General features: G+C 44.7%; 2 protein-coding genes and 1 long non-coding RNA gene across 5 annotated transcripts in view; 2 read left to right on the top strand and 1 right to left on the bottom strand.

Moving 5' to 3' along the window:
* ACVR2B (activin A receptor type 2B) overlaps positions 1–10,869 on the top strand; it is a 39,968-nt gene extending 29,099 nt beyond the window's left edge. For all 3 annotated transcript variants that reach the window (XM_027040707.2, XM_027040704.2, XM_027040703.2), the window contains exon 11: positions 755–10,869. In XM_027040707.2, coding sequence (XP_026896508.1) covers positions 755–949 — 195 coding nt within the window. In that variant the 3' untranslated portion in view covers positions 950–10,869. The remainder of the gene's footprint in view (positions 1–754) is intronic.
* Positions 9,473–14,391, bottom strand: LOC128315335 (uncharacterized). The gene is made up of 2 exons (XR_008298079.1): positions 13,501–14,391; positions 9,473–12,952 (listed from the first exon to the last, which is right to left on the bottom strand). It is a non-coding gene; the product is annotated as an uncharacterized LOC128315335 (long non-coding RNA).
* Positions 14,050–26,244, top strand: part of EXOG (exo/endonuclease G) — a 25,869-nt gene continuing 13,674 nt past the window's right edge. The window contains exons 1-5 of the mRNA XM_015062774.3: positions 14,050–14,253; positions 16,199–16,348; positions 19,789–19,928; positions 21,419–21,495; positions 23,986–24,100. Of these exons, the coding sequence (XP_014918260.2) occupies positions 14,091–14,253; positions 16,199–16,348; positions 19,789–19,928; positions 21,419–21,495; positions 23,986–24,100 (645 nt within the window). The 5' untranslated portion in view covers positions 14,050–14,090. The remainder of the gene's footprint in view (positions 14,254–16,198; positions 16,349–19,788; positions 19,929–21,418; positions 21,496–23,985; positions 24,101–26,244) is intronic.

Raw genomic sequence — 26,244 nt, 5'->3', positions numbered from 1 at the left:
CATCAGGGGTCAGGCTGTTGAGGCCAAGTTCAGCTGCAGTGCTGCCTCCTGGAACCGGGGGCTAGAGACGGAGAAAACTGAGACATGGGGAGATGTAGGCTGGGCCAGAGCCCATGCCTTCTGCCTCAGTCTCCCAGGGCAGACATGCTGGGGTGGCTGGTCCAGTTCCCTGATGAGGAGCCCGAGGCCCAGAGAGGTTTCGGGGTGGCCTGGTGCTGGGTAGGCCAGAGTCCCTGGATGTGGGCATTTGCCTTTCCTGGCACCACTCAGTGTGAGCCAGCATAGGGTGTCACGCTACATGCCCCGGACTCTCAGGAGGGGTCCAGGGGTTGTAGGAAGTTGGGTGGGATGAAGCCCTCCTGTGGTCCCCACTGTGACTGAGGCTGCACTGTGGGTCCTTACATGATTTGGGATTCACATGGATTTTGTTTGAATATCACTGCCCTAAGGCAAGCAGCTGTGTCTGTCCCAAGAGGGGCCTGGGTTCCGCCTCCCCCCCCCCCCCCCCCATCCTATGTTGAGGCTGTGGAGGGAGGCCAGTAGGGTCAGGATGGCGGCTGCTGGGTGGGAAGGCGTCCTGATTCCTGCGGTCTCCCCCGGGCCTCTGCTAGTTGACCTGCTGCTGGGGCTGGGACCAGGGGGCTCTGCCTGACCCTCGGTCACATCTCAAGTTTGCCCGTCCCCCATGCTTGTCTTCACTGAGGGGCACCGTCAGTAACAAGGCTGTCCTCTCCCTCTCCCTGCCGACGTGCAGGGCCTGGCCCAGCTCTGTGTAACCATCGAGGAGTGCTGGGACCACGACGCGGAGGCTCGCCTGTCTGCGGGCTGCGTGGAGGAGCGCGTGTCCCTGATCCGGAGGTCGGTCAACGGCACTACCTCGGACTGTCTTGTCTCCCTGGTGACCTCCGTCACCAACGTGGACCTGCCCCCTAAGGAGTCGAGCATCTAAGCCCAGGACACGAGTGGATCTGAAGAGGAAAGGAAAAAAAAGTTGTGTTTTGTTTTGGAAATCCCGTAACACCAACAAACACATAAAATGCAGCTGCTATTTTACCTTGACTTTTTATTATTATTATAATTATTATAATTATTATTATTAATATTATTTTTGGGATTGGATCAGTTTTTACCAGCACATTGCTCTACTGTATCGCAAACAGCGGGCACGTCAGCAGGCGTTGAGGTGCTGAGCTGTGAATGCAGAACCAGTGCCATGCTGAAGAGCCTCAGCCACCTCCTGTCCCTTGGGGTTCATTTTTCCCGCTTTCTCTTTGTGTGTTGTCTCAGAATCTGTGACACAAAGAAACCCATCTCCTGTCTTAGGAAACTTAATGCTGCAAACTCTACCTGGAGGAACCTTTGAAGACTGTTACATAAGAACACACCTTCCTCCGAGGAGGACTCTCCCCCTGCCCTCACCCCCTTCTCCGCTCCCTTTTATTGTTTCTCTCCCTTTTTAGACAGTGAGTTTAAGAAACAGCAGACGTGTCTTTCACGGATTAACGGGTGTTGCCCTGACCGAGGCGGAGCTGGGCTGAGGATGTGGATGGTTTGGACCGGAGTTGGAAGGGGAGGGCAGAGCTGGGGATGGGGTTTGGAGCAGAGCGACACTGGACTCGGGCACACCCGGAGCAACATCCTTTGCTAGGAGGCTGCTTCTCAGGTAACCAGGAATCGAGGGGAAGGACCGTGTGGAGGCTGCGCGCTCACAGACAGAGCGGGGTCTGGAGAAAGCCTGAGAGCGGGTGCGGCTCTGACCCGTTTTCTCCCCCTGCCTCGGGCTGGGGCGCTGGACAAAACATTTTCTCTGCCCTAATTTTAAGGTTAGGTGAGGGTAGAAATCCTCATGCTTCAGTGACTACGTTCTTCTTAAGACGATGCTGTAAATACGTGTAATGGAGGAAGAAGTTAAAACACAGGGCTTCCTCCCGGAACAGTTCAGGGAAATGCCCACGGGGCGCCCCGCACAGCCAGGGCAAGAAGATTCCCTGGGTGGGGCTGCCACCTGAGAGTCCTGCGGCGCTGGCTCTGCCCTGTGTGGTGACACTGCTGTCCCTTTACGTGGCTCGTGCGCACGGCTTTCTCCAGACCCCTCGAAGAGGTGCATATTCTAAGAACCGTTTCTCTATTATGCCATAACCTTGCTCTAGTCAGTGAATGTTCCTAATGCTGCTGTTTCAACATTTGAATTTTTTTAATTTATGAAACATGCAAATTTTTTTAAAAACGAAACACACGTCCGCATATACACACATGCTTTGCTATGTGGCTTCCGAGGTTTAAATTTTGAAAAGTAAAAAGAATGAAAACTTCACGACCACAGACCACCTCAAACCAGAAATACCTCAGAATTTTCTACTTGTGTAAGTTTTATTATATATTTTATTAGTTGTGTTGTCTCGTAGTAAGTATATTTTAATGTAAGTTGGCTTTTATGACAAGGAAGTTTGAAAGAAATAGAGAAAAAGAAAAAAAGTTTGAGTCTTCTAGGGAGTGCTACCATTTTTGTTTGATAACGCCCTCTTGTAAATAATTGTCGTCAACTGTCGGTTGGCCGTCTGGGCCGTGTGGGCATTCGTCACTCTTGTTTGCGAAGGCTTTTCCCTCTGGTTTCTTGAGACTTTTATTTAAAAACTGGATCTTTTTCATCCTGAGGGTAGGCGAGTTGGTGAGGTTTTGGGGAGAGGTTGACTGGGGTGAGAGTGGGAGAGGGGTGCCTCCTCTTGACTGACTTGGAGGTTCACATCTTTCCCTCGACCCGATTGGTCAGTGTTCAGAATGGCAGGTAACCCCACTTTCACTTGGTCAGACCGTGGCCCTTAGACCCGCTTGAGGTAATTTTCCTTGGGCGGCAGTGATGGCGGAGGGGGCGGGCAGCACTGCGGCAACTCGGGGCAGCCTGTGACGGAGCAGCGTGTCCAGAGTGGTGAGTCCTCGCTGCGGCCTGGGGTCGCGGCCTGAGAGCACACGCTCCCCACTCCGCACGCCGTGTGCCTCTGGGGCCCGCCACTTGGCCGTGTCCTTTGCGTGTTTGGGCACAGCGTGCTGTGGGAGGTGACTTTGTGGCCCTCCCAGAGCTCTGTTTTTGCTTCATGGGCCAGGCTGTGAGCTGGCCAAGGTGGTTACAGGGACAGGTCTTTTGTCGTCGTTGTTGCTGTTGGGTTTTTTTTTTTTTGGTAAGCTGTGTTGTCTTTTTTTTTTTTTTTTTATTCTTCTTTTCTTTTTCTTTCTTTTTTTTCTTTAAAAACTATTTTGTGCTGTGGTATTTTTCTTCCCTCGGAATAATTTTTAACAGCAAAACCGGCCTTACAGCAGTTGCTTTTCTTTTCCACTTATTTCTTTAAAAAGCTTTAAAATATTTATTGAAAAGTGCCATATCTAATTTCTTTAGCTTTCACCTCAGGCAGTGCGTCTCTACTTTTCCGGCATCTGCTTTTCACCCTCAGAAACCAACAAACCGCTAACATATGTAGCTGATTCACTCATTCTAGCCAGTGTGGGACACGAAACCCCTGCCTCTCCATTTGTTTTCAGATTTTGTCCGGGTGAGTTTTCTTTCGTGTACCGGCTTGATCCTTGTAAGAACCAGTTTGGGCCTGGCCGTGAAGGGTTGGGCCGTAGCCCAGGCGTGGGACCTGCTGGTCAGGACGCAGTACAGACAGGGCCGGCCTTCCTGTTGGCCTACAGGCCTTTTATCTGGGTGGGCTCCCTCTTTGCTGACCCTGGGCTCCGCTGCTGTGGTGGCTTTGGGGTCCTGGCACCAGAGTGAAGTGTCGAGATGGTTCCTGTGTGGTGGGGGGGGGGGGGGTCTCGGGGGACCAGTTCTTCGGGCTTCAGGCTGCCTTTCCCTCGTGCTGTGTCGTAAAACGTACCCATCAGGCAGTATCCCTGACTGCTGCCGATGGCAGAAGAAGAAAAAAGATCTTTTTCCGGGGCATGCCCCTCGGAGCCTGGGTGGGTCTTTTGCCTCAGATAAAGTGTCTGCTGTCATGTATCCTTTGGGGAGCGAACCACTTAGAGCTCTGGTTTGTGTTTATCGGGTTGCAGGGCCTCTGCCTGTGCTCTTTTCCACAAAGATGTCACGCAATGTCCACTTCTGGGGAGCTCAGAGAACCACTCCCCCTCACCCCCCGAGCTCTTGTGGAGACTGGCGGGAATGGAGTCTGGCATCATTTTCCCTGTCTGTGGGAGAGGCTGCCCCATCTAGGGTGGGAGGGTGGCCAAGTCAGGGGAGAGAAGTGGCCAAAGATCCTTGCTCCTTCCTTTCTAGTGTTCTTCCATCCACACAGGCTCCTGGCTGTAGGCTGCTCTTTGGGGGAGAGTGTATTATTCGAAAGCACACATGATCACTGGGAAGACATCCTGAGCCAGAGAAATACGGGAATGAGCAAGAGGAGGAGGAAGCAAGGGGTGGGGGTGGGGGGGGAACAGAAGCCACTGTGTCACAGTGTCCTGCAAAGAACTCTTAATGATGGGCCAGGAGAGGCCCTGGACACAGTCCTTAGGGACTAGCATCATCCAGGTTTTCTCCTGGGACCATTGGTCCCTCACAGGAGTCCTTCGAGGGAGCTACTCTGTGAGGGCTGTAGGTGGAGCCTTCTCGGGAGGAAGGGAGGCGGGCTGTCAAGGCAAGTGGTGAGCATCTCCGGCCTTCGTTGTTTAGCATGGCTTTCTTGTCCCATTGGTTCTGTAGGTGTAGTGCCTGGAGCGATCAATGCTGCCTGGGGAGGGGATCCCCGCGTGTGCTGGCTGTGTCTGACCCAGAATTCCTCCTGTCTAGACTTGGGCATGTGTGTAGGACAATAGAGGTCTTGTTCAGCTCAGAACATCTTCAGGTGGCTTGAGCCTCCTGCTGATGTATTCTCAGCCCAGTGAAGGATCTGTCCTCTCCAGGCCACTGAGCTAGTTCCCTCCACTGCCCCTAGGGGCCAGGCCATTCTTTTGTCAAGCTTGTCATGTCATGTTTTAGAAAGCAAAGCAGGTGTTCCTGCAGTTCTGCGAGGTTACCTTTCTCTCCAGTTGCCATGTTCTTGCTCCTTGCTATCCCTACACTCTGCACTGAGCGCTTGGGCTGTGTGTGGGGGGTTTCTTTGGTGGGAAGCCCAGCTCTGTGTGTGTGTGTGCGTGTGTGTGTGTGCGTGTGCGTGCGTGTGTGCATACTTGCTGTGTGTACAGCTCAGAAAGCCTGTCACGTGGTCCCTGTGCTCTGAGCCATGAGGGTAGGGAGGCGGCTGTGCCATCTGGAACAGGAGGACCGGGTGGCCCTCTTGCAAATGGAATTCTGCCTTTCTTAGGATGCAGTGTAAAGTTCTCAGCACATTGGTAATATAAGGATTTGGTGGTTTTAGCAATACAGTAAGCATGTGTTAAGTTATATAAGGTTTTAGAATGGGTACTAGAAGTCGAACAGCCAAGTGTTATTCCTCAGAACTTGGCTCACTAGATGAGTATCTGAATTGGAAACCATTTCCCAGGAGTTAACTTCGTTTGATCCTCAGTCTCAACTATTTCAGTAGCCTGCTGGGTTCTTAATGGCTCATCTTTGGAAAGCTGGCCAGACCCAGTTCACATTTCAAGGGCCTCCTAGACCACATCTTTCCAAGAAGCACAGTCAATTTACTCGTCGACACCCCCACCCCACCCCCCATTCAGGGTGAGCATCGAGAAAGGAAAGAGGGCAAAGTGGTTTTTTTCTTCTCATTTGGGTGCCATGAATTCCTTGGTTAATGGCTGTTTGTAAAAGCTAAACTAATAAAATAGTAGCTAATCTGTGTTCAGCCTAGTAATGACGAGTTTAAGTCTTTATCAACAGTGACGTTTTAGGTCAAGAAACGGGCCCAGTAATGCAGCTGATGAACTATTTATCTTCTCAGTCTAGATCTAATAAATTCAGGGTTATATGCATGGTTGTTTCAGTAAGATTCCTGATAGTTGATTTGTAACCAGCAATCCACCTATGAATGTATCCCAAACCTTTAGAAGGCTTGGAATAGTTTTTTAAGATAACGATTTAGTTTTGTAGCAAAAAGAAACTGAAGTTTAAGATGCACCCACCCCCCCCCCCCCGCCCCCGCCTGGAAATTAATTCAGTTGACTCAGCTTCCTTTTGAAAACAGTGGGTCCAAGAGACCCATAAACTCAGCAAATAAAATTCCAAATTATCTAGAGGGATATTTTGAATCTTCCTATTTTATACTCATTTTGGGTCCATTGTAAACTTTGGTTTGGACAAGATTTTGAATTTAAAGGATTTACCACTGTTTAAATTTTACCAAGCTTTTACATTTTTGTGACTGTATCTTCCAGGTGTGAATGAAGCAGGACCTTTTGACTGTGGTCCTCCACGTATCCCTGTAGTGCCAAAACCAGTGATACTTTATTTGCTCCTGTGGCAGCTTGCAGAGATAAATACAAGTGGTTTTTCCTCACAAATTAAAGTGCATAGTCTCTAAATGCCAGTGTGTGGTGAAGGGCCCTGTGCTGCCCTTCCTCTCCGGGAGTGTCTGTGGACTGTCTGGGGCCTACGCAATTCTGAGAACCACTGCATGCCAACCACAGGACCCTAGAGAAGCATATGCTTGGGCACATGTGTGTATGCAGCGGATTATCCAGACGTGGGCCCTTCTGGACATCTGTGGGAAAGCGTTACATTTATTTGCAAAGTTTACATTTTTGAGCTCACAGTTAGGAGAAACATGACCCATTATTAGCTAATGCTTTTTAGGCAGGTGAGGATGGGTTTGTGTTTGGTTTTTTGGTTTTTGTGTGCGTGTTTTTGTTTTTGTTTTTGTTTTTACAGATGGATGAGTTCTGTCTCGAGTTCTGGGAACTTCTGCTGTTGGTTGGGCATGGGATCATTCTCTGTTTCTCCCAATCACATTTGCATCGGAATGTTGTTAGGTAGCGTTGTAAATAAAAGAATAGGTTATATGATAGAGATATGACACTTGAAATTTTACTTTAAAAGATCTATAGCTCTACATATATATTTAGTTATATCACCTGACAGATTCTTCTGCACAGTGTGGAGATTGTTTTATACCACAGATTATTTTTATAAAGTCTAGTGAGTTTGATGCGAATGGTTTTGTAATCAGAGTAATGAGCTTTACCTTTCAGGATAAATATACACTGGAGTGTGGGTGGTGCGGGGCTTTTACCTAGTGCTTGTATGGACTCTCGTGATACACTGGCAGATGGGAGGCCATTCGCTGGGTCTTGTTTGGCTAAAACCCCGCTTGGGGCTGTGTGGGACGGTGATGCTTTGGCTCAGCTCCCTGCAGATTGGGAGGCGAGAGCCTGTGGTATGTTTTACATTTGTGCTTCCTCCTGAGATACCTTCTGAACAAAGGGTTCTGGGATTAGAAATTAGTTTGTGCGTTCCTGCCGTCGGATGTAGTCGTATGAGGGTGTTTTGAGGGACAGAAATTATATGGGAGTGCAGATTGGGGCGGGTTGGGATGAATAAGGTTCAGGCTATAAACATTTGAAATGAGAGTTTGGGGATTTGAGTAATCCACAACACTGAATTATGCAGGACCAAATTACCCAGTTTTTAAGACAGAATTTCCAGTTTAGTAACTACTCAGAAAAGGAGGGTGTTGTGTGGATGCAGCGATCAGGTTAAATGGGGAGCTGCCAGGCACATTGTGTCCTCTCTGGTCGGGGCCTCCGGGACGTGAGAGTGCTTGGGGCAGCTCCCTGCTTTCATCAAGCGAGTCACAGCCGGGAGCCCTCCGAGGAAGCTCAGAGCCCTGTACCAGAGGGCACCTTCTAGCTGTCACTTAGCCCTTCTGCTCTTCCTGCAAAGGTCAGCACGACTGCCATGGTTATGGATGGTGGTCTTCATGTTAGCCTTTTATTTTGGGGTAGAATGTGGGTGGTTATTTGGGTGAGGCTTTTGATGGGGATACAGGGAAGGTGAACAATGAAGCTAATCTTTGTATCGTCACTGCCACTTCTGAGGCTCAGCTGAAGGCCTGCTCCCCAGACCCGCGCCGCTGTGCTCAGAAGTACATGGATTGGGACAGTTTTGTCAGGAGCATCCCTAACGTGTCATTTTAAACCAGCTGTGTGTTTATTCAGTCTGGTTCAGAGTGAAGTTTTACACTCTACCCCTTTTCTACTCGGAATAAGTTTAGTTTCAGCAGGTCCAGTAGTGCTCCAGGAACTAACCCATCGTTCCTCTCCCTGTTCCCCATGAAAGAACGTTTCTCTGTTCTCCAGCACGCGTCTCGGAATGTAATTCTGTTGTGCCTTTGTTTTTGTCACCTGCCTCCCCCCAAAAGCAACTGCTGTAAGCTTTTTTCTACTTGTCTTTTCTAGCCCGAAACCCCACCTTTTTCCTTTTTCCCAGCTGTAATTTCTGGATGCAGTTCTGTGCTCCAGGTATTGTAAGAACCAGTTACCTCAGACCTCATGTTGAACAGTGTCACCATCTGGGTCCTCTCGGTACTGCAGGCTTGTAACATAACGCACGCAGGAACCCTGCCAAGTATGGGCACTTACTTGTTTTAAAGTTAAACTCTTCCCAAGGACTGAAAGAGGGGCTTCTGGCAAGCTCTTCACTGCACTGTGGTGGGATGGGTCTAGAGCGTCATCTGAACGGTGCTTCCTGGGTTCCTCTTTGAATTCTGCCATTTTCAGTATTCTTGTGTCTGCATAGGCAAAGTGATTCAATTGGCTGGTCTTGCACACAAACTAGTTCCAAAGATGAGCTCTTTGTAACACATTTCCAGTCATTAAAACTCAGATGTAGAACATTCCTTTAAATGGCAGGATTAAAAAACCCACCATCCACCACTGTGCATTTTGGGAAGATGTCTGTAGCATATGTTGCTGTGAAATTAGGCCTTGCGGGATATGGCTGTTTGTCATTTTGATGTATTTTAAATAAATATATATATATATATTTTTAAAGAGCCTTTTTTACCAGTTCAAAAAGTTTAATTAACCAGCAGTCACCACATCTGAATTTTTGTCTCTGGGGCATAGATGGCAGACCAAGATTAAAAGTGGTAATTCAGCCATACGAGCGTGGGCTGCCTGCCTGGGCTGTCCTGCTGACCGTGGGATGCCAAGGTCAGTGTGTTCCCGGCGGGTTCTGATCAGCCCTCGAAGTGTTTGGTCTCTGCCCTGGTCAGCGGACTGTTGACTTCAGTCCCTGCAAGTGCTTTACTTTAGCCCAAGTGGGGTTTTCTCAGAGCACTGCCACAAGCTAAGTGTACGTTTAGCCAAATAATTTCTCCATAAGGGAAAAATGCGCTCATTCAAACGTTACCAGCGATGACAGAAGTGAGAGTAGGAAAGATTAGGCAACATCTGGGTTTTGATTTGGAAAGTGTCCAAGTCCCTGTCGAAGGCTGGCTGAGAGCCAGTGATCATCCAGAGGGATGCTTAGGAGACCCCACCTGGAAGTGTTCAGACCTCCTGTGAGTGGAGGGATTGTTAAAACGCCAGCAGCTTCCCCCCCCCCCCCGTTTTTTTCCCCTAGAATTCTGTAAAAATGCAAAGAAAATTGAGTGGTACTTAAGAATTGAGGGTGAGGGTTACCGCAGAATAGAAGCATACTTCTAGATTTCAGTTCCATGCCACAAATCCACACAATGCCATTTTTCAACTGTACAAAAGAATCTGCTTATGAATTTGACATGATCTTAACAGTAGCATCAAAGGGCCGAATTTTTCACCTGTTAATATTTTTTCACATTTGTCCTTGAATCTGATAACTTCACAGTACTGTAAATTTAACTTACCTTGAGTTTGATGTCAATTCTTGTGAAAAGAGCTTCTGCATGTAACAGACACACAGTTAAAGAACACAGCAGAATACAAGATTTGCAGGACCAGTTTTGGAACCGACAGAAAATGTCACCTCTCATTTGCCATCTTATGTATCAGTTTTACCAGCTACTTCTAAATTTGTACATTATTTGTAAGGAAACGAAGGAAAATCCTAAGGACTTGTCTAACTTAGTGGAGAATGTGTGTGTTGGGTTTAGGATGGATAGCAAAGTCTTACTGAGCTGTGTTATCTAACTTGTATATAACAATTGTAATTAAAAGTTTGGATTCACCTGTTTCTTGCAGTTTAAAACAATGAATAATTACAAACTCTGGAAATGTGACTAGTATACAACTTAAGGCTGTAGAAGTGAGGAAGCTCTTCAAGTGCTAAAAATAAAGATTTCTAGTTTTTGGCTCAAATTCAGTAAGTACTGTTTGTATACCAGGATATGTGAGATGTAAATGTAATAGGTCACTTTCACCCTTGTAGCTATAAAATAAAAAATTTGTAGAACAGAAATAGCTTGTACTACTGAATTAACAAAAAGTTATACTAAAGTATCATGTTTAAAATACACACACACACACACACACACACACACACACACACACACACACAGAGTTAAGCTTGTTGCTGTTACCCTGTCTGGATTTGAAAAGTGTGCGGACTTATATATATACACACATATATATATATAACACACACGCATATACACACGTATATATATTATATACATGCACACATCTAAAATGGCCTAAAGCAGACATCCATGTAATTACAGTTGCAAAATGAAGACATTTTGGAAAGAACATTGTATCATAGTTCATTCATTTGCAGTGGATCTTTGTTCCTTTTTACTGTGGTAATTTTAGAAATGAGTGTCAAGTTTGAAATTAGATCTGCTAAGTTGGGGTTTTGCTGCTTGAACTCTGCACTGGGTCCTCAAATAAACCGATGTGAATGTAGTTTTTTCCCCCTGTGTGAAGAAGCAGCCACACCCCAACAGAATAGGAGGAAAAATCTAGAGCTATTTCAAGTTTTATCTTTTTGTATATGAAAATAAAATAATAATAATTAAACTACCCTGTTGTCTCTCTTAATCACGTGGCAGGGGATTGAGGTTTCTTTTCATGGGGATTAGAAATAAATATAATGGTGTTTTCCACTTACAGAGCTGACTCAGAAACACCCCTGTGAGTTCCTGTGTGGTACACGTACAGTTGTTAATGGTTGAGTACGTAGTCTACCATGGTCCTGTGGTACTGGAGCTCGGCACGGGTCTTCATTTCTGCCCTTCAGAAGCTCAGGACCTAGTTGGAGACACTGTGGGCTTCTAAATGGACTGTCCTGGGACTCGGGGTAAGCTCCTGCAGGGTAGGGGTATATTTACCAAATTTCCAACTTTTACCCACTCCCCCTAGTTCTATACTTTGCAGACAACTCTGGGCAATATTTTTGTAAGTGGAGCAGAGAAGCCTAGGATATAAGTGTTATTCTGGATTACTGCGGAATACTGGCTCTGCCATTTCTAAACACAGCTGAGTGTCAGGGTCCCTGTAAAATCAAACAATATAGTTATGGGGCACCACCCCAGATCTGAATCAGTAAGCCAGGTCTCACGTTTTGGAGTTCTTGACTTCCCTCACTAGATGAAAACATGGTTCCCTGTTAATAAAACAACGATAGTCTCTATTGTCTAACAAAGAAAAGGGGAAAGCCCCAGAAATCACTGCTTTCCTCAGTAACATAGGTTTTTTTAGGCCCGTGACTAATAATTGCTAAGTGGGGAAATGCCAGCTTTGGATCCTCCTCCTGGTAGGGTTAATGCCTTTCTATTCGTGCTTTAAAAGGATTAAGCAACCTGTTTGGAACTCTTAGCAGTTTTCAATGAAGGGACCCTTTATTTTGGGACCAATTGCCCAGCTCTTGGTCCATTCGGCTCTTTCAGATTTAGATAGTTCACCTTTTACTAGTGAATGTCTCTAATGATAAGTGCAGAGAAGGAAAGAAAGGCTGACCTTGTGGAATGAGGACCTTAAAGCTAGAACTATTGGAAGGTTGGACCCGAGAGGTCATCTGGTCACACTTCTCCTTCAGCAAAGGAATTCTTTCACCAGAAGGAACTGGACGCAGAAGCTGATTTCTAAAAACAGGCTTGCTCAAGTGAGCAAGTACAAGAGGGTGCAGGGGCCATTAAGCCTGCCCTTCCACTCCTTCCCTTAAGTCTCCTAGTTACAGTCCCCTAGTTACAGTTCAAAAACCACTGCTCCAATTCCTTCATTTTAAAGGGGGGCAAACTGGCCCAGAGGGAGATACCCTACCCTAAGTCAGGCAGCCCTTACTTCCAGCTCTTGACCTCTGGGGGCCAAGTGAGGGGTTCACTGTTGTTTCCACATACAGGATCTGGATGAGGAACCGTCACCTCCCATTTATCTCTGGTGTCTATCACAGCACACGGCACTTAGGAAGGCCTTGAGCAACAAACACCTCTTGAATGTAGGTCGTAAATGCTGGTACAAGTTGCCGAGGTAGCTTTGAAACCTATGGTCAACACCAGTGCTGTCTGGTTGTATTTGTCGGGACTCTTGATTGCAAATGACAGAAGCCATTAAACAAAAAAAGGGGGGGGGCGTGGTTACACGAAGGATCCTGGGGCAAAGGGCCAGGCAAGCTTTGGTAAAGGCAAGATGCGACCGGGCTTCAGGCGTCTTGGAAGCTGGGATCACAGCACGGCAGCCCTCCGTTTCCTCCTGGGTTGCTTAGCGCAAAACCAGCTGCATCTGCTTTGTCCACTTAGCGGGAAACAAGGCTACAGATGGTGCCAGACTTTCAAATGTCACAGCTCTGCTACCTGGAGAGTCTTGCAGATCCACAATCCCTGGAAACATTCTGGTTGACCTAGCTCAGCCAATTAGGGTCGGAGGTAGGGGACTGATGATACGGAGCCGCTTTATAATAGGTATTCCTGGGGAGGGGACATGGAATCCGGAAGCTGTCAAAACAACATTTGTACTTCCTTCCTTAGCTGGATGTCGGGAAGGCCTCCTGCTTAAGTCCACGTGGAGTGCTGTCGATTGCACTGCAAAATGTATTTTGAGTGGGAGTGCATAGAACATCTCCTTACTTACTTTGTCAGCCGTCATTCAGCAGTCTGGATTTTGTGTTCTATCAAGACAAAAGAGGACTACGTAAAAATCGCTGATGTTTACAGAGCACTTAGTGACATACCCCAGGTTCTTCCCTAACCTCCACATGGCAATCTTTATTTTATTTTATTTTTTTAATTTGTATTTATTCTTGAGAGGGAGACAGAGACAGAGCGCGAGCAGGGGAGGAGCAGAGAGAGAGGGAGACACAGAATCCGAGGCAGGCTCCAGGCTCCCAGCCGTCAGCACAGCGCCCGAGGCGGGGCTCGAACTCCTGACAGCAGGATCGTGACCTGAGCCGAAGTCAGACGCTTGCCTGTCTGAGCCACCCAGGCGACCCTCTGCATGGTCATCTTTAATCCTCACCAGAAGCCTATGGTCTAATCACCTTCATCATACTTATTTTATTGTTTATATGTACAAATAAATTTCATTTACTATATGGAATTTCTATATATATTTAATAAATATATATTTATTAAATATCATTTAATATATGGAATTTATTACTATTATTCCCATCTGAGAAAGAGGAACCAGAAGCCCTGAAAGGTGAAGTTAACACACCTGAAGTGGAAAATGGTCGCGCATCCAAACCCCTGCGCTCTGATTCACGGCCCTAAGCCACCACCGAGTACTGTCTCATCAAGAGGCTCCTTAGGATGTACAAAGCTGTTTTGAGAAGTTAGGACTCCTATACTGTGACCTCGCAGCCAGGTGTCACGAAGACATCCAATGTGGCACAGGTTTTGGAATGAGACCGGAGTTGGGATCGTGGCTCTGAGGCCTTCACTGTAACCATGTGCAGGTGGTTTCCTCACCTATTAAGTGGCACTAAAGGTATTTTCTTCTCAGGACTCTCTGTGCACACCACTGCGCCCTCCAGAGGTCATGCGTCCCACCTATCACCCGATCAAAGGGACCAGGGACGGAGCGGGGATACACCCGGCCCGCCAGTTTTGTCACCAGGGGGCTCCCGAGACTCTCAGCGCGGAGGGTGTGCGCCTGCGCCCTCACCTCTGGCGCCTCCAGCGGGGCTTGTACCGGGCGACCCCAGGTTGCGCATGCGTGTGTCGCTCCTGCGGTTGCGATTGGCTTTCAGGCGACCGTGCAGGTGTGCGCATGCGCCGCTGTAGAAGGCAGGCCCTTAGAAGAAGATGGCCGCGGGAAGTTTTGCTTCCCGCCTCAGCGGCTCCCGGCGCTTTCTGAGTGTCTTCGTGGCCGGAGCTGCGGTGGGCGCCGCGGGAGGCGGGTTCACGGCCCTGCAGGTGCTCCGGAGTCAGGGCGCTGAGGCAGCGTTGGCGGTGAGGGAGCCCGACGGTAAGTCTGTCGGCCTGCTCTCCCTTCCCTGGCCCGGCTTTCGGGCCGGATTCCCACCTCGGGCGTGCATCGTTAATTTTCGACCCGCGGCACTTCTCCCTTTGCCGTCCCCGAGCCGGGGGCTCCTGGGGCCTCCCCGCTCCCCCTGGACTGTCGCCTGCCTCCTTCGCATACTTCTCCATCTTCGTTTTCTCATCATCTACCACCGAAGTATTTATCACATGTATGTTTGTTTTAATGTCTGTGGCCTCCATTAGGTCGTTCACTCCGCACACAGTGTTAGCAGATGAGTTCGTTAACTGTCCTCATTTTGTCATCGTTCAAACGCAGAGGACCCGCCTTAACCCTACACACTGTCACGTTATTTTGTCAGCAGAAAAAATGGGCTCATTCGGAAAGAGCAGAGAATTAACGATTGAGGACAAGCAAGCTATGGCAAAACCATAGGCAAGTCCAACACCCAAAGTGGGGGAGGAACTTCATGGAGGCGACCGAGGAAGTTGGGAGGGTTTGTTTTGAAAAGTCCGTTGGAGAAAAGTGCAGGGTGAGGAGTGTCTCATTGGTCGAGTCGCATGGGTGGTCAGCTTCTTGTAGGAGTTGCCCTGTACATCTTTTCCCTCCCGGGGGCCTGGCGTTGAGGATTCTCCCCGCTTGGCGGTTTTTCCTGTAACTGACACGGAGTGGTGTGGCTTCCCCTTCCAGCCTCCCCTTCCGAGCATCCAGAGCCCCCTTTAGTGAGGTTTCCCTTTATTAATTTTCACACCTGCTCGCTGTTCTCCCAAGTATGTAAATCCTGCAGCTGCCAGGGCTCCCTTATATTTAGCAGGGAAAATGAGCTCATGCTCATTGTTCACGCTTTCCCTGACCTGCCGATTTAACTGGTTCCTTCTGATATTTGGCAGTTAGCAAGAGAACGGCTCTGGTAGGTTGAAGACCTGGAGGAGGCATCAGGAGAGGATTAGTTTCACCGAGTCCGTGTTAAATGTGTACTTGGTTTCTCCCACTGGGAGGAATGATACCAGTTTTACCACTGTTTTTGCAGCAGCGCACGTCTCTGCTTCAGTTCCAGAATGTTGAAGACGACTGTCAGCGGATGGCGGTCTTCTAAAATACTTATAAAAGGCGGTGCTTTTGTCCCCACGTTAACTCTTAAAATGTAATGAGGAGGTAGGCTCTTTCCCACTCAGTCGTATCAGTGACCAGTAATGACGTGTTTTTCCTTTGCTGCTTTTGTATACACAGTACTTTATGGGGCACCTATTTGGACATTTGGTGTGAAAGAGCAGTAAGATCAGGTCTTTATTTACGGGGCACCTGGGTGGCTCAGTCAGTTGGGCGTCCGACTTCGGCTCCGGTCATGATCTCGCGGTTTGTGGGTTCGAGCCCCGCGTCAGCACAGAGCCTGGAACCTGCTTCGGATTCTGTGCCTCCCTCTCTCTCTGCCCCTCCCCCGCTCGTGCTCTGTCTCTCTCTCTCAAAAATAAATAAACATTAAGAAAAACTTTTAATGAGATAGCTGCAGTTTACCTTGATAAAACCACACAACTGATTACTGGCAAAGTCTGCTGTCTCCTCTGCCTCGGAAGTACAGTAAAACCTTGGGTCGCGAGTAACTTGTCCTGCGAATGTTCTGCAAGATGAGCAAACATTTGTAGTAAATTTTAACTTGAGAAACGAGCGATGTCTTGCAATACGAGGAGTAGGTGATGCCGAATGTCACATGATCACAGCTGAGCCAGTGGTGCTTGAAATTCACTTTGGTACACAAATGCTTTGGGCTATAAGTATGTTTCCAGAATGAATTACAAAATGGGATCTGGTTGATTAGACTTTTGAGCCAGTCCTTGGTAAGTCTCACCCCTCTCCCTTGCCTTACAATGTTTTGTTCCTAGTAAGAATCACTAACTGTTTGTTTTTGTCCCCCTACCCCCCTTTTCATCTTTAGGTTGTGCAGAAAAGGCTCTCTTGGAACAATTTGGAGTCCCTTTAACTGGAACAGAGACTAGGCGTTACACTAATCATGCCTTGTCTTATGATCAGTCGAAGCGGGTGCCTAGATGGGTACTTGAACATATATCCAAAAGCAAGATAATGGGTAGGTGGTTAGAAGTAATGGCATTGATGAAAGATGTTTCTAAATTTAGAGCAAGGAAGATTATTGATTCAACCTCTTCCACATTATATCACACTTAGAAAATGATGATGTTTGTAAGACTCACTTAGATAAATGGACCTACCTGGTAGCCGAGGAGCCCCAGACTCTTCCCAGCTTTCTCGGAGGCTGAGAGGATCCATATCCTCACATAGGAGTTGGAAGCTCTGTCTTAAATGTTGCTACAACTAGCACCATTCATTCATTGTCTCCACAAATATTCTTATTTAAAAAAAAATTTTTTTTTTAATGTTTATTTATTTTTGAGACAGAGAGAGACAGAGCATGAACGGGGGAGGGGCAGAGAGAGAGGGAGACACAGAATCGGAAGCAAGCTCCAGGCTCTGAGCCATCAGCCCAGGGCCTGACGCGGGGCTCGAACTCATGGACCGTGAGATCGTGACCTGAGCTGAAGTCGGACGCTTAACCGACTGAGCCACCCAGGCGCCCCCCCACAAATATTTTTAAAGTGCCTGCCATGTGTCTGGCATTATGCTGAGCCTTGGGACCAGAGCAGATGGTCTCTATGTTCATGGCACATGGTTGACCTATCAAACCACTAAACATGTATGTATAATTGCTTTTAGTAATAACTGTTCCAAAGGACAAGTGATTGAAAGTTAGGTTAATGTAAGTAAGGAACAGTAAAGAATGTGATGAGAGATAATAGGAGAACCTGATCTTGATTAGCAAGGGTTCTCCCCAGAAAATGGTCTGGCGGGTGGATGACTGTTACCTAGGCAGAGGAGTTGGGTGGGCCATGGGGTGTGGACAAGAGCATTCCAGACAGAAAGAAAAGCACAGTTGCATCTTCGAAGGCCCCAATGTGAAGAGTTTTGTTCCTTTAGGGAACTGAAAGAAGGCCAGAGTGGCCAGAACAAGGGAGAGTGTGTGAAATGAGACTAGAGAGGTAGGCAGGTGTACAAGTATGTTTGTGTGTTTTTTAAGTCTTGGTGCACTCCTGTAATTAAGATGATATGTAATGTTAAATTGGTTTCTGTGGAGATTATTCCAGTTTACAGTATCTACCGTTAACTACTTGTCCTATCTTTCTCACCCATAATGAGCATTATTGAGCTTTACCAATTTAATCGCTGATTTTATTTCCATTTATGGGTTACCAGTGAAAGTCAGTATTTTGTGAATTATTCTTTGTCAGTTACTGTTACCATTTTCAGTTGAGATGTTATGTTTTGAATTGATTTGTGGGAGTTCTTTTATGTAATAAGGTATTACCTTTTGTCATAGTTATTTACTCATATTTCATTTAGCTTTTAATTTGCTGTAAGGCCCACACATTATTTCTCCTTTGCTTTACAGTGCATGTTATGTTTACATATATTAAAATGCTGATACTCATATGAGTGCATGCCTGTCTAGAGTGCAACCAACCAGCACACTAGCAGAAGTCTTGGACTGCTTGCTGCTAGAAGGAAACTGAGGTAGTTGGAAACTTTATGATAGCAGTTGAGAGTTGATTAGAAATTTACATCGAGGGAAACTCATTTGGTTTAGTTAGTCTCAAGCCTAATGAATTTCCTTTAAATACAAGACTTTTCCCAAGATGTAAGGAATTTCAGTTGTGCTAATTTTATCCTCCTGTTGCCATTTTCAGAGGCATATAAGAAAAGCAAGGCATTTCACGTTGTAAATCCTGTGAGCTGTGTGATTTGAGGAAGCAAAATAATATTTGAGAACAGGAAGCAGGATACCTGTGATTTATTTGATTTTAGTCTAAAGAGTCTTCTGTTTTCAGTAATGACACACCAAATTATTCCCATTAACTCTCTGCTAAACAATGACAGGAAATGTTAGTAGTAGTATGTAAGAAGTATGTAGGAAAAAGTCACACGTGTGTGCGCGCGCACACACACACACACGAGTCAGCATGATAGTGAGTTGCCAAGCCAGTATTTGGGGGAGAGCTAGAATCCAGAGAGGTAAGGGCAGTCCTGGTAAACCAAAGCCACATTGCTTCTGATGCCACACCTTTGTAGTAGGGAGAAGGGGACTAAAGGCAAGACCTGGGGCTCACCCAAGGTAGATTGTCTTATAGGAGACCCTCCCACATTAGCCTGGAACCCCAGAGGGCTACACCGTGGGGGAGGAAGGGTGAACCAGAACAAACCTGCCTGCTCACCTTCAGGGACTGTATGGGAGATTGTCTTGGCACTGAGCAGGAAAGGGTCAAAAGGAAAATAAAAAACCTGTTCCAGAGAAGTTGAGGCCACACACTGGCTATCTTGCACACTTACAGCCCAAAGCCACGTAGCCTGGATGGATTAAGTCCTTAAGTCCTGAACTTGGTTCAGCGTGGTCTTCCTCTGGCAGTGCCTGCAGATACCTGATCGAAGCAGGTGTATATCCATCTCAAGGAAGGCATCTTCATCCTAGGCCTTTGGAAATTCCCACAAATGAATTTTCGAGACAACCAGGCATGCAAAGAAGTGATTCCAGTGGTAATGACACTTAGAAGTTTACTATCAGTTCTTCAGTTATTTTTTTCTTTCCGACATGGCTCTAAAAAGCTAGGTAGTAGGTAATTTATTCTGAGTCTTGGGATCATTTAAAATTTTTCTGGCTGAATGAAATGACATTAGAATCAGTAACTTCATTGGTCTCCATTTTAAACTTGTTTGAATAGCAGCCTGAGTATGTTCCGTTTATCCCCATTATTTTTGTAGTTTAACAAGATCTGGCCTAATGACAGTGGAAAATGTACTGTTAGGATTTGCTGATGTCTGTTGTGGCAAACTATCCTGGCAGTGTTAGAATAGAAATAAATTGAGATTTTTTTCTCTCCCACGTGGTACTCAGATACTTTGTTTCAGAAATTTCTGGGTTGAACTCATAACCTAAATGTTTGTTTTGTCATGGCTTAAGCAGCGACAAGCAAGATATCAGAGACACTTTCACCCTCCCCTAGACTGTGCCTGCCCAGGACAAATTGTTTTGTGTCTATATATATCCATTATTTCAGTACGTGTAAACTTATCAAATACAGTTGCACAAAATACAATGCGTGAGGGTCTTTTGAAAAGCAAGGGTTTATTTAGTAGTAAGCTTTTTATATAGTTCAGCTATTTGGTCATTGTTTTTACTTAAATACTATCCAGAGGATTTTTCTCCTTTAATTTGAAAGGCTAGAAACAAAAGAATATGAGATAGCTACACTGTACAAAAAGCATTCTTTCCTAGACTAGTCCTTGCTAAATTCAGATGAGGTATCTGAACTATCCCAGGAACTTGAAACATGCACGCAATCACTAAGTACTAGCTACTCAGAGAGATACTAGCCAGCAGCAAACAGCTTGCCTTGGTTAGAGAATCTTGAGGAATATTTATCCACTGATAACTTGCCCATGTTGTGTGTTTTTCTGTAGGTGATGCCGACAGAAAACATTGTAAATTTAAGCCTGATCCCAACATCCCTCCAACCTTCAGTGCCTTCAATGAAGACTATGTTGGGAGTGGGTGGTCACGAGGACACATGGCTCCAGCAGGAAATAACAAATTTTCATCTGTAGGCATATTTTTTTTGGGAGGGATGGGAATACAGGGCTGGTGGTCTTGGACTTGGACTTTAAGAACATAGGAGCCAAACCTTAGTATTTGAGAATTTCTGTACTCTTATTTTGCATTTTTCTTCCTGACTTTAATTCGGGTTTTTTTGCTTAGATGGTAAAACATTCTTAAATAGGTTGAAAAGTCAAACTAATTACTATGTAAAAGAACTGGAGAGCCACTAGGAGCTATTTATTTATTATTTATTTACTTTTATTTTGAAAGATTTCAGACCTGTGGAAAAGTTGAGAATACAGCAAAAACATTTTTACCTGTAGAAAAATTAAAAAGATAGTATAGCCAATACATTTTGATATGTTTTCTTTATGTGTGCATACATATATATGTATATACAATTCTTTTTTCACCATCAGCAGTAAGTTGCAGACATCATAACACTTTATCCCTAAATAGATATTGCTCAGGAGATTGTATCATGTAAGAAATGAGGATATATGTATATATGACAAGAGTATCATCATACCAAGAAGTGTGTGTACATGTATTTTTGAGTATTTGTACAATAATATTCTCTAATCTACAGTTCATGCTCAGATTTGCCAAATTGTTGCAATTGCATTCTTTACGACTTTCTTTGATCCATATTCAGTCATGAATCGCCTGTCACACTTAGTTATCATGTCTTCCTAGTGTCCTTTAAGTAAAATAAGTTCTCTGCCAAAAAAAGGAGACAAATGTCTTTTATGACATGGACATGTATTGCATCAACTTTGGTGATTATTGTCATTAAGGTGGTCGTTTTTAACCTTAAGATACTCATAATCACCTAGGGATGTTTCAAAAAAAATCCTGATGCCCAGACCCAGAGCAGTTAAGTCAGAAACTCTAGGGGGTGGAACTCGGCACCAATATTTTTAAAGCTCTCTGGCTTATTCCAGTGTGCATTCAAGGTTGAGAACCACTACTTGCAGAGAAGGTAATTGATGGTAATATAGATCAGTGGAAGGAGATACGACGACAGCCTTGTGTTTAGGGTCAGAAATGTGAAATGAATGCACATCTAGTGGCCCGAAATTCAGAAGAGCAAGGAGTCCTTCTCTGCCACTTTTTACTAAATGTTGTATTGTATTACTTAAATAAAGTTTCTGAAAGTTGACCTTTATGTAGAAATTCTTTGCCAGAGGCTGAAAACTTACCCTTTAGCTTACATTGGAAACTTAGTTCTTAGAGTCTATGTAACAGGTTTGAATTGTAAGAATTACAAAGAAAGCTAGCATACCAAACTACTTATTTTGTTACAGTCCTTATTTTGAATAATCTGTATTGGGCTTTCTGACCTGAAATAACTGTGGCTCTCATTTATTTAAACAAGTAGTCACTGTAATTGCCTAGAGCTAACGTATAAGGAACTGCTTTTTGTGTCTCTTTGTAAAATCTCAAAGGGGAAGGCATTTCCGTGCAGGTTACTATTTTTATTTCTTTTCACAGCAAGCCATGGCTGAAACCTTTTACCTTTCTAATATTGTGCCTCAGAATTTTGATAATAATGCTGGATATTGGAACAGGTGAGGGGTGAGAGTTTTAAAATGTGATTCTGTGGGAGATGAATGATGTGCGAGGGGAATGTACTAGTGCGCCCATCAACTGTTTCTCTTTCTTTCTCAAAGGCTAACGCCACTGAAGGTAAGTACTTTGGACTAGTGGTGGTCTTGGGAGTACAGTTATCTGTGGGAGTACAGACTTCAAAGCAGCCAGCCATTTTGAAGTGGCAAAAGTCACTGGTCAAAAGCCAAATTTTGGAAGAAACTACTCAGAATATTACTGGAGCATTAAGAAATTTTTGAGTATGTCCAGAGGACACTGTACTTTTTTCTACGTGTATTTCAAGAGTTGCTGAGCTTGCTTTTCTTTTCTTTTCTTTTTTTTTTTTTTTTTAAAGTTTTGGTACAGTTAAACATAACTGTTAACCAGTTTTTGATAGATAGATAGATAGACAGAGAGACAGACAGACAGACAGATAGAACCTAACTATTAAATCATCGAATTTGGAGCAGTGCCTGTGTGGCTCAGTTGGTTGAGCATCCTGATTTCAGCTCAGGTCATGATCTCACGGTTGGTGTGATCTAGCCCCATGTCAGGCTACAGGCTGTCAGCTTGGGATTCTCTCTCTCTCCCTCTTTCTATGCTCCTTCCCTGATTGTGCACACATGCATGCTCTCTCAAGATAAATAAACTTAAAAAAAAAAAATCTGGGCCTTCTGCAGTTTTTTGACACTTAACCAGTTCTACCAGGGGATCTCTTTAAGCATCGAAAACTACCACTGACTGAGGTTGTTCCAGGCTATTGCATTTTTCTCAAACAGTACTTGTGGTTTAAAATAATTAGGAGAGCACCCCACACCTGAAAGACTTCAGCAGTTACAGTCATAGCTCCACACTTGTTTTCTCTACATACCCTCCCTTCCCCCACTCATTATTTTAAGCAGGTGACCGCTATATTTTATCTATAATTGTTTTCCCATATATTTTTAGAAGATAAGGATTTTTATTTTTTGTTTCTTATCAAAAAACATTTTTTTGTAACGTTTATTTTATTCATTCATTCATTCATTCATTCCTAGAGCACGAGTGGGGGAGGGGCAGAGAGAGAGCAAGACACAGAATCTGAAGCAGGCTCCAGGCTCTGAGCTGTCAGCACAGAGCCTGACGCGAGGCTCGAACCCATGGCCTGCGAGATGATGACCTGAGCCGAAGTCGTACATTTAACCGACTGCGCCACCCAGGCGCCCCAGAGATAAGGGTTTTTAAAATAAGTTTTTTTATTTATTTAGAGAGAAAGGGAGAGCGAGAGAGTCCCAAGTGAGCTCCATGCTGTTAGTGAGGAGCCTGATGTGGGGCTCAAACTCATGAACTGTGAGAATCATGATCTGAGCCGAAATCAAGAGTTGGATGCTTAACCAACTGAGACACTCAGGTGCCCCTAGAAGATAAGGATTTTTTAAAAAATGGAAGCAAAGCACTATTATTACCCCTAAAAATTTAGCAGTAATTCCTTATTACCAATTTTACAATTACTGTTCAAGTTTCTCTGTCTTTAATTTTTTTTTCTGGTTGATTGGTTTGGGTAGGTTTGCTTTCTAATCCTTTTTTTTTAATCCTTACCAATTATTTGGTGAAGACCTGGGATATTTGTCTTATAGTTTCCTTTTTGTTTTGGCTGGTTGCATACCTGTGGAAGCATTTAACATTTTCCTTTCCCAAGGGATATATTTTTGGGAGGAAAATTTGCCTGATAATTATGCATATATGCTGTGAGGTACAATACCGTTGATTTTATTTTTTAGATATGGAAGCTGAGGGATGATGACATACATTGTAATTTGTCATAAATGTCTGCCAACTGCAGTGTAAGAATGCATATTAAACTCGCCATTTTTATCGAGTAAATTAGCAGCCATTTTTAAATGATAAATCCCAGTGGTAAGGATTGTTGTGAAACTGCAGGGTCGTATTTTGGAGTATATAGAGTAAATTGGTACAATACCATTAAAAATACTGCTGCTGCATATAATCAAGTGTTATTAAAATATGTATTCAGTAAAGTAATTCTGGCCCTTGAAGTTTATCCTAAGGAATGTTGTGTTATGTAAGAAATGTTAGGATGAACCCATTTGCCCCACAGGAGGAATGGTTAAATAAATAAGGTGTATCAACTTGATGAAATGATATATAACTCTTGAAAAATGATTGAGAATTACAACACAGAAAGATAAGGGAGAAGACAATTTCAGTTCTGAAATATATACTCAGTGCACAGACAGGAAAATGTAGATAGTCGTATGAATGTGTTTAATTTTTAAGTTTTGTGCAGTGAAGAACTGGGACAATTATTGCTTATATGCGTATGATGTTTTGTGCAATATTGTCTTGTTCACATTCATCTGTGAAATTGAGTTTTCCTGATGTCTTTCCTAGGGATTTGATAATGGTTTGCTTCTCTTCTGTATTTATATCTGTGAGAGTATCACACCTTTTTTTTTTGCTTTGTTTTTCAGAATGGAAATGTACTGTCGAGAACTGACAGAGAGGTTTGAAGATGTTTGGATCGTATCTGGACCGTTGACTTTACCTCAGACTGGAAGTGATGGAAAGAAAACAGTTAGTTACCAGGTAGGGGCATGTTTTAACATTCAGGCTTATGTTATTTGTATGAGATTATAATTTCATTGTGTATTCTACTTTCTAATTTCCTTTATTGAACACCTGTTGGAATCATAGGCATCGGGGATATAATGATGGATTGAAAAGCAACCACTCACTTCAGGGAGCCCACAGTTTAGAAAGGGAGACAGACGTGTTATAAGTTAATTACATTAGAGTGTGATATGCTGCAGCAGAGATAAATACATGGTGAAGGGCCATCACAAGAGGACTGACCAACTCTATTTGTGTGGGTTGGGAAGACTTAACAGGAAGTGGTTTGTGAGCTAGATCTTGACAGATGAGTAAGAGTCAACTGAGTCAGCGAATCCCTGTATCGTACACCTGAAACTAATATAACGCTGTATCTTAACTATACTGGAATTAAAATTTTTTAAGATGGGAGAGAAAAAGAATAAACTGAGTCAGGAAGGGAGCCTGGGAGTTCAAAAGATGGAGCAGTGCAAGCACGGGACATTTGTGATTAACAGCAGAGGTCTGCAATTCTGGTATCGTTAATAAAGATTGCAGCTTAGGGCTCAACACAGGTATGGGTGGCTCAGAGGGGATGATTTCTACAAGTACGGGTAAGACGGGCCAGATAGTAAGTAGAGGGCTTTGTATTCCATGAAGGCTTAGATTTTAATATTTAGATAATGAGAAGTCCTAGGTTTGTTTTAAGTGTGGGAGACATTTGGTTTGTTTTGGGTTTTCTAAAGAGTATTCTGGCAGCACTATGTAGAAAGTAGGGAGGAAGGGCTGTTTGAAAGAGAAGTCAGAGGCGAGGCGAATGGGGCATTACTGCAGTGGCCCGTCCGTATGAGAACCGACACGGCGCCACACAAGCAGCTGGAGGGAGGACAATAGAGGAATATGGGAAAGAGTAACCCTGAACTCATTTTTTGGTGAGGAGAGGAAAAAGTCCAAATGATATTTAGGGGGCAGTGAGCAGAGTAAGTGGGAGGAATGGCTTTTCTTGTAGATGCTAGAGTTTTTAAAAAAGGTGAAGTTTTTTTACATGCAAGATACTTAAGAACCCTACGGACTGACGGAAAGAGAGGTTAAACCGTAAGAGTAGAATAAGTGGTGTGAGGGCCTGCGTGTGGTGTGAGAGTAAGCGGTGTGGGGATTGCAGCCAGAGGGTAGCTGAATTCCTACAGTGACACACTGTGAGATGCGTCCAGGGCAGGGAACCGGGTGGGCTGAAGAGGAAGAGGTGATCGAGTGAGCAAAGAGGAATTGAAGGACTTCCCTGTAGGTCCAAGAGATGTATTTGGAGGGAACACCTAGCTCAGCTCTAGGAATAAAGCAGATATTTAGTAAATGCTGGTTTGGTTAGAAAGTCTGTGATAGAATTGAATGACCTGAGAAACAGGTTTAGGATAACAAAAGTAACTTTAGGGCATGTCCTGTCGCACTTGCTTATTATCTGCCTGTCTGGAGCAGCCGCGTAGTGATGTAGAAGTATCCAGAGTGTTCACCTAGGTGCTCACGCCCTCAGAGTATTCCAGCAGTTCTGATGGGAGGGAAGGACTGGCACAGGAGTTCGTATGTTAAACAGGTTAATCTCTCTCCTCCGATCAGTTTGCTAATTTGATTTTAGTATTTTTTCTTTTGGTAGAAGAAAAAAATGGGCTCCCTGTATTCTCTTATTTTTAAAATATTAATTATTCTTTTTTTTAATTTTTTTTAATGTTTATTTATTTTTGAGACAGAGAGAGACAGAGCATGAATGGGGGAGGGGCAGAGAGAGAGGGAGACACAGAATTGGAAGCAGGCTCCAGGCTCTGAGCCATCAGCCCAGAGCCCGACACGGGGCTCGAACTCACGGACCGCGAGATCGTGACCTGAGCTGAAGTCGGACGCTTAACCGACTGAGCCACCCAGGCGCCCCTAAAATATTAATTATTCTTGAGCTTTGTTAAATCCTCTTTACTCTTGCCGTTGGAAAAGAGGTTCTCCTAACTTTGACTTTCAAACCGTAAGTGATGAAGTTAGTTTTATGTGTGCTTTGTTTTCATAAAATCGGAAGATTTATATGACTAGCTTACTGTGTAGTAGAAGAATTTATGCAAAGTATGAAAGGAAAATTAACCCAGGAATAGCATAACAGT

The sequence above is a fragment of the Acinonyx jubatus genome, chromosome C2, assembly GCF_027475565.1.
Source record: "Acinonyx jubatus isolate Ajub_Pintada_27869175 chromosome C2, VMU_Ajub_asm_v1.0, whole genome shotgun sequence".
In the NCBI taxonomy this organism is placed as follows: domain Eukaryota; kingdom Metazoa; phylum Chordata; class Mammalia; order Carnivora; family Felidae; genus Acinonyx; species Acinonyx jubatus.
The sequence above is the reverse complement of the archived record's forward strand: the minus strand, read 5'-3'. Positions and strand labels throughout refer to the sequence as shown.